Source organism: Oreochromis aureus, linkage group 17, assembly GCF_013358895.1.
Source record: "Oreochromis aureus strain Israel breed Guangdong linkage group 17, ZZ_aureus, whole genome shotgun sequence".
Classification (NCBI taxonomy): domain Eukaryota; kingdom Metazoa; phylum Chordata; class Actinopteri; order Cichliformes; family Cichlidae; genus Oreochromis; species Oreochromis aureus.
The window spans coordinates 21,354,486-21,367,297 of NC_052958.1; the positions used below are offsets into that span (position 1 = coordinate 21,354,486).

At 38.5% G+C, this 12,812-nt stretch overlaps 1 protein-coding gene across 2 annotated transcripts in view; it reads left to right on the plus strand.

The window, feature by feature from the left end:
* The window catches only part of trhde.2 (thyrotropin releasing hormone degrading enzyme, tandem duplicate 2), a 222,734-nt gene that overhangs the window by 160,540 nt on the left and 49,382 nt on the right, over positions 1 to 12,812 (plus strand). For both annotated transcript variants that reach the window (XM_039600662.1, XM_039600661.1), the window contains exon 7: positions 12,120 to 12,257. In XM_039600662.1, coding sequence (XP_039456596.1) covers positions 12,120 to 12,257 — 138 coding nt within the window. The remainder of the gene's footprint in view (positions 1 to 12,119; positions 12,258 to 12,812) is intronic.

Consider the following 12,812-nt stretch of genomic DNA (forward strand, 5'->3'; position numbering starts at 1 on the left):
CAGATCAGGCATAGATCACAACAAGCATGACATGGAATGGCTAGCAGAGGGAGCAGCCAATGTAGGCAGGTGAAAACAAGATCATTAACCTGTCCTCAGTTAGATTTGCCTGTTGGATGTGTGCTGGATCAGGATCACCACCACAGGTAAAGCTTAAAAGCACAATGATGCTGCTGCTTGTCAGTGGGATAAACAGCACACCTCTGAAATTTTGTATTAATCAGTCTGATTAAAGGTTGGCCATTTTTTAGGTTTATTTAATAGAAATACGAATTTTGCACTCATAAATATACATAATTTAATGTAATTATATAATCTAACAAACATGTCTTTGAATTAATCCTTAATTAATAAAAAACATAGGAATGGGCTGTTGTTTCTGGACACTGCCTTGTTTCCCTGCCATCTTGAGGGGGAATGTTGCTGTTAACTGTGTTTTATATATAGTGCTATAGAGCACATATGTACTATGTCAAACGTGGAGCCGTCTTGATGCATGCTCAATCATCCAGGTAAGGAAAACCAAGAAAGTTGACTTTGTTCATCTGCACATAACGTTTTCAGTGGGAGAAACATGTCGACACTCATCCAAGTGACGTCTTCAGTCTCTTGGACCATTCAGCAAAGAAATAAAAACCTAAAGGGAACAGACATCAAATATCATCCTCAAAACAACAGACATGGATAATTCACTAAACAGATAAGTTACGTACATGCAAAAAAGATAATTAATTGAATCAAATAAAATTAACAAAAAAAGAATAATAAAAATAAAACAAATCTTGAAGGTATTGTTAATACAGGATCAGTCCAGCATGGATGGGGAATATTTGAATTTGAGTGTAGCAGCGTTCTCATGTTGGATAACATCATTTGTTTTTGTTTTTTACAGTTTGAAATCACTGATAAATCATTTGGTTACATTTTCATATCATAAGTATCCAAGTCCAACAATATTAGATCTGCTTCAAACACAATTTCACTAACAGCAGCTGCGAAAACTAACAGCAGAAAAATTCAGAATGTCCTCAACAAGTCACTTCAGTATCGCTACTTAAGAAAGTTACAAGCAACATGTTGAAAACCCCCTAAACTTTTCACAAATTGTTCCCCAGTTTTCCAAAGTTGCAATAGAAATACAGTTCAGAATAGGAGTGGTTTTAAAAAATTGATTTTCCGATTCAAATCAATTTTAGTTTTAATAACACAATATTGATTCATTAAATCCTTAATCGATTTTTAAATATAAATGTATTTTGCCAGAAAGGCCAGAATCTCAGGTTAAAGCTCACAAAAGTATTTCAACAACCACCAAAGAGTTAAAATACCAAACGATTAAAAAGCAGTAACCGGATTCTGCACAAAGATGTACACACAAAGTGCGACCTGATGACACGCACATGGAAACACCGTTGGTGCTGAAAGCCGATATCTCACAGGTTCTGAAGCTGCAGGTTTTTATCTCTCTCCAATCACAATTCCTTGAACCAGCAGCAAAAGAAGATCAAAACTATGCTTCACGTTTGATAAACATTGTCATGAATTCCCTCTTACTTTGGCTGTTTTTCTTCCACTACAATAAAATCACACTGCTTGCACAGCTCTTTCTCTCTCAGTGCACTCAGAGACCAGTTTACCATCAAAAATCTCTGTTTTCTACATTATTCGTGTGTTTATTACGTATCGTTGTGTACAGTACAGTCAGTCGCAGTTTTTTTTTCTCAAAAAAGACCAACAAGAAAGCCTAATTTCTGCTGTTCAATACACAAAAAATCTAAACTTTTACAAATTCTGCCAAATTGCAAAACGCTTAGCTGTTTGTCTAATAAAACCTCTGTAACATTACTCTGCTTCACTTCAGCAGCATTAGGTAATGTTCATCAACCATGTTGATTCCTGGTTTTCTTCCATTTTTGATCTACTGCAGAATATTTTTAAGGCGGTTATGTGCTGTAAAAAGCCAGGCCAGGGAAATCTCCTTCATGTTTTTCTGTGTTTTATCCTCAGTGACTTTAACACAAAGGCATCTGCTGCGACGCTTACACCTCTGAAGTCTCACAAGTGTCAGCGTTGTTTTTATACATAGATATAAAAATATGGATATGTACTGATAAATGATCACAATGATAATATTTCTGACTGTCTGAGTCAAAATTGAATTGAACTGAATCGAATGGAGACCTCATGAATCGGAATTGAATCAGTTATAACAGTGATGATACCCAGCCCTAGTTTACAGTTCATATAGCATGATAAAGTGAGTCTCTACTTTTTGTTGACCCAACTAAGATCAAATTTTGGATTTCAGGGCTGATGAATGAACACCTGAGCCTATCTCAAATAAATGACCAGTAAATGCACCTTAATTATATTAAAGTTATTTCTTACAAAGGGCACTTTTAAGGAAATACTCTCATGATATGGCTTGTTTCACAGTAAACTGTGCAAACAGCCAGTCAATAAGTACTTTACCACTGATTATATTATATCACTTTCTTCAGCCTAGGATATTTGATTTTGAACTGCAAAATTGCAGAGCTGTCTAACGTGTTTTCACCTCGTAGCATCACGTGGTCCTCTTTGTTACGCTGAGTATCTTTTGTCACTGCTGTCTGATGTCCCAGCTTTGGCACTACATTTGCGTTTTTCACCTACATTTACCTGCTGGTTGGGTTTAGGAACTAAAAGTATTAAATTGTAAAGTGTAAATGCAGGACCCCTCCGCAGAAACCCTGCTGGTTAGAAAACAACAAGTTGGAAGTGACAATAGAGTCTCACTAATGGGATAACCCAGTGCATCGCAGCCCACCAGTAAATAAAACAACACTGAGAAACACCAACAGCTTTGACAAAGCCCAATTTTTGTTATGCTCTGAAAATGGGAACAGGCTGACCTGTCTGAAATATTTTGTTTGTTGTTTTTGTGAAACTGAAACCAGATTTTAACCAGTTTTGCATCTTCAGACTCGTGTTAAACTTTGGGAACAGCGTGTGAATCATAATAATCCACACTCAGAAGTTCACTTTCAGACTTTCTTAAGAGCTTAACCACCAGGTGTGTCTTCACAAAATGTCACTCTGGAGTGAAAATGAAATCGCTAAAGACTTGGTGGTAGCACCGCAGGTTCACTCACTTTTTGACAAACAGGAAATCAAGCTCTCTGCTGAGCATGTAGAAGTGCTTTCAGGTATTCTGAAGCTCTGTCTGCTCACTCATGAAATTTAATTTTTCTCCCCTCTTGTGGTTTTATGAGTCAGGATTTCAGCTCAAGGCCTCAGCCGGTCAGATATGAATTAGATCTTTTTCAGAGTATAGCACAAAAAAAAAATCCCCAGACACCAAATAGAACATGGGTAGAAGGCAGAAAATTTGATCTAAAGACAGAAAAAACATCTCTCAGGGAGGCAAACAGGCTGGATATGAAATCAGACTTCAGACCTGGTTTATCTTTCTGTTCAGAGGCTGATCAGCCAGTGGACTCATTTTAACTGGTGCTGGTTGTTCTTTGGCAGAAAATAATTCTCAGTGGAAAGTGTTGACACAGAGGTCTGAGGATTATCCAGAGTAACTGGGACAGTTTTTGTGGACACTTTTAGCATCCCAAACAAAATACTGATCTAGTCTATAGTACTGGAGCGGTGACACAATAGCACTCAAACTGTGTTAGATAACAATACAGAATACATCTTCTCTCTAATAATTTGGTTGAAGTTACTACTTTTGAAGCGTTTCATAAAATTAACTGTCATAACTACTGGATTTAAATAGAGATTTTTCAGGTTATGGCCCATTTGCTTTGTACACAGAGTTCAGTGACAGCTGCAGCACATTAATGATGAACGCAGTATCCCAGTAGAATCATTAATACAAAGGATGAAAGACAACAACATGCCTGTAAACCAAAAACTTAACTGGGTCAATCTGGTGCAAAATCCCAGAACAGTCAGTGTGGAAGTGCAGTTCCTCAAAAGGCCACTTGAAGATGGCCCAAAAAAATGAGTAAATCCCATAAGCACCCATTTAAAAACTGACCCCAAGATTTGCAGAAAAAATAAAGAGTCTGCTACAAAAACAAGTTAAAATAAAAATATATGGCAATAAAACAAGACTGTGTTTGCATCATCAGCAAACTAGTAAAGAAATATTTGATTTTAAAGTACATTAAAACTGTACTGCAATAAAGGGGTTTTTGTCATTACTCAAGAAAGTAAAGTATTCAATATTACATTACTTTGCATTATATTATAATATGCTCTGAAATACACTGTCAGATAATTACCAGTAAACAGTATGAACCTAAGGCGACAGTCCCACATGCTGCTAATGTGGACACACACACACATTAACACATTTTAGTGTTTGGTTCTTGCAGATAACTGAAGGGCTTTTGTAACACAATGTAACTTCAATTAACTTTAATGTAATTAGTCAATTTAGTAGAGTAATGCATTACATTACTGTGTTACTGAAAAATATAATGTGATTACTAAATGCGCCACACCCAAAAACCCAGTTGGAGGAAGGCTCGATGAGTTCTCGGTCAGGTATGGAGGTTATTTTGTGCTGAAGGTTTGGCTTCCTCTTTGGTTTTCTTGGGCCACAAAAATGTTTGAACATCATTGTACTCGGTAATGTTCCACCGCTGCTGTCCATTTTCCATCCGGTGGTGTTGGCTATTGTTAGATCAACAGCACTCTAGTCAGGTGGCGCTGGTGCGAGGCCTGTGCCAGCCCTTTTAAACACATTCCCATCCAAATCATAAACCCATTGTACAGGATTTTTGAAGTTTCTAGTTTGAAGTTACCAGAACACAACACCCATTACTTTATCTTCTAAACTGTTCTCATTTCCTGTCTGTGCCTTTAGAAAGTGCAACTGCACAGTTGGACACATTTCACAGAATGAGAGATGTGGTTGGATGGTAACAAACTGGAAATTCAATATTTCCACAACCATCAGTGCTTCCCACTGAGCTCCCAGTTTGACTTCAGGAGAATCTTTGAAGCAAATAATTGTATCAGCAGATCAGCTGTTAGCTGTTCTATTTTTAACAGCCTACCTTGTTTCTCTTTTCTCGGTAAAAGCTTTACATAACTTGGAATACATTTGGATATACAGCATGGGTATAAGCACAGAGTTAAAAGCAGCTGTTGAGGAGGAGGAAGTCCTGACTGGGAGGTCTTCTCTTGAACTCTTCCACCTCCCTCCACTCACATCAATCGATACGTCCTTCCTTCTTTTTCTAAAACTGTTTCCTTGAAATTCGGCAGATATTCAGCCGTGAGTCTCCTCAGAAGGTAAAATCCTGTTTTCTTTTATTCTGCTCAGGTTCGCAAACAAATTGACTCAGAGGATGATTCAACTCAAAACAATATAAAATTAGAAATGAAACCTTCCTCAAATTTGCTCAAAGCCTCGCAGGGTACCCCTCCCCACCACCACCCCCACTTTCCTCCCCGAAGGACAAACTCAAGAAACTTCTCTGAGAAACGGTGAACGCTGCAGAACTTTAAATTACAGCACATGCACGCTTCCTGCTTTGTTTCTGCCCAAGTACGTTGTGATTTTCTTCCAACAGAGAATGTGCTACACTAAAACACCTTATCTTCTGCACGCACACACAGTCTGTTTCTGAGCGACATGGCATTTTTAAATCCCTGTTACTGCCGTTCTGCACGGCTGGACGCTTTAATAGAAACAAAGTGTTTCTCCAATAACAAGCACAACGATGATAAAGTGAGCCGGTGCTGATAAAATAATTTATTTCTAATGCAGGTTTTTATTTAAAAAAGGCCATTTCCATCAGCTGTGAGTCACAGTGCTGCAGGGCCAGGAGCAAAAACACAGGAGAAGGCAAACAAATATAAATATAATGAGGGCAGGAATAGATTGTGTCTGTGTTAGTCAATCAATCACGTACCCAATCAACTGGCATTATAACTACGATATGAAGGAGAGGTTATATATTCGATCTGGCCTGGGCTTGCATAAGAAAATGAGCACTAAATGGCAGAGAATCATGAAACCTGGGTGTCAAGGATCGGCTGTGTGGCAGCCAGAGTGTGGACCCAAATGAAGAAGTTAGGAGACAGGAAGTGGAGTCAAAAACTGCCTTAATACTGATAAGCTGCAAGGATTCGACAAAACAGGTAATTAAATGACAAGGAAACATAGGAAAACAGAAATATAGAGCTACAGTATGAGAGACAATGTCGCAAAAATCAGATCAGGTTAATAACGATGATAGAAAGACAACAGCACAACCGGCACACTGAACAGTGTTCAGCTGACCTTTGTTAAACAAAGCTAGCTAGAGCTGACTGTGGTGTCAGTCAGTGGGTGTTTTCAGTGTGTAACTCATGTGGAAATAATAAAAAATAAATAATTAAAAGCAGTCCACTCATCTAAACATGGTCAACAAAGCTAAACTGAAACCTTTAAAATATGGATTTTATGAACCAGTGGGTGACACTGATGGTGACTACAGAGTTTATAATAATAATAATAACAATAAAGTAAACAGGGGGAAAAAACTCAGATGCAAAATGCCTTAATGGGAAGTTATCCAAGTGGTCCCTGCTCAGATCTCAGAACCGTTTGAGTCCAACCGGTAGGAGACAGAGAAATATCTGAATGGTTTATGCTGTGGGAATACCTCAAGGATCTGGGACACAGGGGTACGGAGACATACAATAGGAAGATGAAATGTTTTAGAAAGAAAAAGTGTCATAAATGAAGCAAAAAAGAACCTCTGGCGGAGCTTTGTGTGCCAGCTTGTAACCTTGTTGTGTTTGATTCCGGTCCAGCATGATCAAAGCTTCTCTCCTAATCACATGTGCTTAAAAGTTAATGTGTCCTCCCCAGGGATCTGCCAACTAATTATTTTTTAAAGCAGAATTAAACTTGGTTTATACAAGTGTAACGATGGCCTGCTTCTCCGGTACTTTAATGAAAAGCCAAATGATCGAAATCAGACATTTTCTAATAACTCTGGCGCCCAAATACCAATACAGCCCGTTAATCTCAGCTAAACACAGCAGTAATGAAGGCACAGCAGGAAAAACTAATCATAATTTTATCCCAGCATGAACCAGAACAGTTCTTATCTGAAAAATGTAATGGCGCTTTCTAAATATTTAACTTGTTCCACTTTTTTAATGAAAAGTCCTAATTTGCTGATAAACATAAGACATTGTCTTCTCCTCAAGTCAAGACATTTGGGAGAACTCAAATAAAATGTGTCTTTTTTCCAGTCTATTAAAAAAGGGGAAAGCGTCTTTGAAGAAATGAATAATGTTCATTTCTAACTTCTCCACAAAGCCCATTCTCATTTATGTCCCTGGAGGTCACACACGTGCATATTAAAGTTCTTTAAGACTTATTGGCATACTATTTGCTACCACTATAGCTGAAAAAACCACTATGGAGATATTTTTTTTTCTCTAACATGCATTTAAAGATCCCCCCCCCCCCAATGGCCACTTGACACAATCTCCAAAAATGACCCCATCCTTGCCTTCGGGAGTGTTCTTAATGGAATTATCTGACCAATAATGTGTCCTGCTGTGTGGTGCGAACCATCCAAGTCTGTGCTTTGAGTCTGTTACTCAGTAAATGGGTTTGCATGCACTTTATGAATGCAGCTTGGTAACAAAGCCCGTACAATGTCAGCAAGCCAGTATCTCTTCTATGCATCACTTCTGCCTCCAACAATCCAAGAGTGCAATAACCACAATACCTAAGTCAGGGTTTCACAGATGCATTGCTGTGTCTCATCCATCTGTTTGTGTATGTTCTGTGGATGTAATTGTGGTAGGTGAACACATGTAGTGTAACAGTCAGGAAAAGATTTTATGTGATCCTTCTGAGACTTTGTGTCTTTATAAGGGGACACTACATTTTGGCTTTTCTGCACTTTAAACGGGAGGTAAACAATAGTCACTTTATTGTGTCATATGATGACATATGTTTTTATACTTTCTGTTTTTATATGATATTTATTTTTATCCCAAATATCTGCATGTTAAACAAGAGGTTGGGCCTCAGGAGATTAAAAACAGGTGATGGGTCACTGGTGACACGGTAGATGATAAGAGGTTAAGCAGTTAAAATGATCTCTTACAGCACTGGTACTCGTAGCATAAACACATTTCTTTGCCTTTTTTTTTTATCGCTGACAGCAGAACATCTGTTTATCTGCTCTGCATACAGAGAGCAGGTCAGAGGTGAACGTTGACTGACGGAGAACAAATGGACTTCCTATAGAAAGTCCATCTGTTCTCATGTTGAAGAGAACAGAGAAAGATCGATATTCAGCCTCTTCGCTCATCTCTGATATGGACATATTTAAAGGAGGAGAAAAGACTGTGTTTGCATTCATTTTAATAGCACATGTTTGCTTACAGCACTCAGCCAGCTGGGAAATCAACAAGGTACTAAATGATTAAAGCTCGGGGCAGGTTATTTGTTATGTATTATTTTAAAGACACATTAAGCATATTTGTAGTTATTTTTCAATATGATGTTTATGAGGATGTCCAAAGACATGCAGATAGTAGGGTTGGGTTAACCGGTGATTCTAAATTGACTGTTGGTGTGAATGTTAGTGGGAATAGTGGTTTGTCTCTCTGTGTTAGACCTGCAACAGACTAGTGACCTGTCCGGGTTGTACCCTACCTCTTGCGCTATGGTAGCTGGGATATGCTCCAGCACCCCCACGATTTGAATTGAATTATCTGGATGGATGGAGTTTAGGACTCTACTGACTTGCACACATCTCTTGCATAACTCACCAAAGTAGTACACAAAGCTTCAGCACTCTGTGCTCGAGGCTGGACGGACAGATGAGCAGTCTTATAGCTGAAGCAGTCCTGATTCTCAGCCATGAATGAATCTGATGTGAGACAGCATTAGACTTTCTGAAAAGTGAAACTTCGAACTGAAAAATTGTTTGTTTAAATTCCACCTTCCGCCTTCACAGTCCCCAGAAGAAAAAGTCACTATGATCTCAATGTTTCTCAATTCAAACATGTTTAATATCACAGTTCTGCTTTTGTTGTTGGTGTTTTGATGGAAATGAATGTGGTTGGCAACTTGTTGGGAACATAGTAAGACACAGCACACATTTTGTGTGACTGAATTATCATGTTGGCTGACATGTTTCTCATGCATGTGCTTCTTTATGTCCTGTGGACACCTCAGGCTGTCCACAGGACATAAAGGCTGGATGTGACATTCAGAGAAATTTTCTTTGGGCTGTTTTACTGAATATGACAAACATGAAATATTCCAAACAACATCCAGCATGTTTCTAGTGAAATGGTACTCAGACAAGGTAAATTATTGTTTTGAATGTTATCAAGCACAGTTTATGAGTTCATGACATCTGTGTGATGTGTACATTAATTGTCCATTAACTGCTGGAAGCCCTCAGGGACGTGTCTTCCGCAGACTCGCTCCCCTAATGATTTTTTCCACTGTGTGTTGTTTGATGTCCGTCTTTGATTGAGGGAACCTGCCGGCAGATGGTGGAATTGTACACACACTCTCTCACACATCCATGTCATTAGTAATCAGTTTCTCATCCTCATCTTTTTAACTGCCAGATGAAGGTGTGTTGGCTTCATTGGTTACCACATGAGGCAGGTTTACCAGGTTCTGTTTGAACCACATGACATATAAACATATTGTATTAAAACCAAAGCATATACTTGAACATAGATGGCCAATCTTGTGTGCATCATCAGTATCAGTAAAAAACTAACATCCAAGGTTCTTCATTATAATGTTATTTGAGCAGAACTCACAGTCAATGAAAACCAAAATGGTTTTGTGGCCTTGGGGTGATGAAATCAGAATGAAAGTGCCACACAGAGTGCTGTCTACTACCCGAACGTGACATGTTAAAATGACACCAAAATGAAGAGGAGGCTAGAGCGAGGAGGGAGGAAGAAAAACAGGTGGTGAGGAGGAGTGACAGCCTGGAAGTGAAGGAAGACGGAGCGATGAGACGAGCAGACGTTTCAAAAGTTCAGCAGCTGCTCCTGAATGCCGTCCTATCCCTCCATCTGTGTGTGCGTGTTTGTGTTTACCCTGACTGTTGGCCTATTAGCCGTCCCTCCACATGTGGGTCCATCTGGTTCATAATGAACATATGGACCAGATGGACCCCCTATTTCACTCTCTCCAGGTGATTTAAAGTGTCTGTTAATTAGAGCTGATGTCTCATTTAGTCTGGTTTTCTCCCCTTTCTCATAGCCACAGTTAGTTTCATCCAAATGTGCCATTTAACTAATTGACTAATTGTATAATTCATGGTGGAGTCCCTGAACTGTCTGTTTACCTCTGTGTGTGCCTTTTTGCTGACTCTGAGATGAGAGCAATAGTCTGTGAGGAATCCTGTTTCAAACAAAGCAGGGAAAAAAATTCAAACTAGTCAGATCTGCAACTCTTCTAGCAACCCATCAACAATTATTTAAAAAAGAAAAAAAAACAGCTGTTTGTCTGAAGCCACTCATACCGACTGAGATTCAAACTGCCGTCACTTTTTCTCGCCAGATATCAGACAGTTCATTGCTGCAGATGAAAAACAAATTTATAAAATTAATCTGGATCCCAAAGTTACACTCCCATGACTTTTCAGTTTCTGTGTCGACATATTGAAACTTAGAACTGCTTAACAAGATGAAAATGTGACAAATGTAAATCAGCATCAACGGTCACTCACCAAGAAATAGTCTGATCCCAGCAGATGCTGTAAAACCCAGGTCTATGTTGATTCTTTTGTTCATTAAAACTTTTGTTTAACAAGATGCAGGATCATTAAAACTACATCTACAATATGCCCACTGCTTTAATCCGTGAATTACACCTAACCTCATGGACCAAGAATTAGCCAGATCCCTCCAGATACTGTTAATTTAAAAGAAAAAAAAAGTTGCGTTTAGTCTATTCATTAACATCTGAAACTTAATAAGCCAACAATTCTATTGCTTAACAAGGAGGTTCATTAAAACCAAATCTCCATAGTAAACACTGTAATCCATGAATTAGACAGTGCCACACTTCTCTGGATTTAGCCAGATCCCAGGGGTAATTTAGACAGAGCTCATTAAATCTCCACATGCTTGCAGATGTCTATTAAAACCTCGAAACCAGAAAAGCCGATGAGGAGAGGAAACAAGAAGAGGAGTAATGGGAGGGAATGAAGACAGCAAAGAAAGGAGAGAAGATGAGACATGGGATTGAGGAGAGATCAAAAGAGAGAACAGAAAACATGGAGAGATACACAGTGGACGCAATTAGAAAATAATCACGAGGACGTAAAAAGAGAAGATGGGAGAGAAACTGCAAAAGCTGGATAAGGTGAACGTCCTGAGGAAAGAAGCAGAGAAACAAGATCAGGAAAGGAACAACAAAGATCCCAGAAAGCACCGTCTAACTACAGCTAAACATTTGTTCTACATATAAATGTTTAACTAGAATCTGTCAAAAGCTGAGCTGGAACGACACCATAAAAGTCGAAAAAGACAAAGAGACTCCCATACTGTGCGAGGGCAAAGCATCCAGTCCTCCTTTTACTAGGAAACATGTTTTAGTGAGATTCACTGGATTTCTGGAACTTGGTTCAGCTTTGAAATAAAACGAATAACAGCTGAGTCAATTTTCTAGTTATCATAGCCGCTTTTTCTTTTCTTTGACCTTTTGCATGTATTTTTATGACATAAGGCTTAATATGCACACAATACTGTGCTACATTAATAATACATGAAAGTGTTCTATGTGCATGCAGTCCTATTATATCATGTTGGCTGGTGAAGACTGGAATATGGTTGCTCAAGGCTAGTTAAGATGTTTTGATCATTTTCAATGAGAGGTCCCTGTGGTTTGATTTGGGTCTTTGTTGACTATCAGACCACTAATATAGTCCTCTACTAGTAATATCATTTCTTTGTTTTCTGTCACTCTGCTGTCAAAGTTTAAGAGATTTTAGAGTTTAAGAGGTTTTTGAGTGGTGCCATCCACCAAATCAGCCTTAAATACTGCATTATCACAATCATCATTCTCATAATCAAAGTGAAATATAATACCTGAAAAAGTCAAATTTTTGTGTTTTCAGGAGAAGCAGCGCTTCTTGACTGATGTCCTTCATGAGGTGATGCTGCTGGATGGCCTAAGTTCCTCCCATCCAATCTCCCAGGAAGTGGAACAAGCGACAGACATTGACCGCGTCTTTGACTGGATTGCCTACAAAAAAGTAAGAAGCCACTTTCAACAGAACTAAGATTGTTACACTATAAATGTACCTGTGTGATCATGCTCTCCTGTGAATGTTTGAATACCTCTTCAATGTGTTCTTTTTGATTAATAATAATAATAATGATAATTAATGTAAATAATAATATTTTAACAATAAAATGTCAATATGTTCTTGTATTTAAAGCAGACTTGGATTAACTTATAAAGGGAGATCTTCAGCTGCCCTTTGGTTTAGTTTTGGAATCTCTTTTAAACATTATCAATACAGTTGGCTTTTCAAACCATGCATTTGCTTCTAGCCAACCACAAACACTAAACTGAAAATTCAAAACTGCTATTCACACTGTCTTCTAATTGTCTGCATACTTTGACAAATTGGGGTTATATACTTTAAAACAGAAGAGAGCGGCTGGTAGGGCAGCTTTCCACCCCTGTTCCCTTGAAGATCAGCGCTGTCTGAACAGTTTATAATGTGGATCTGAGCCAGTCTCTAATTTCAAAGTTCACCAAAGTTGACTCTTATGTACTTTTCCTCCAGTGATCACAGCAACTT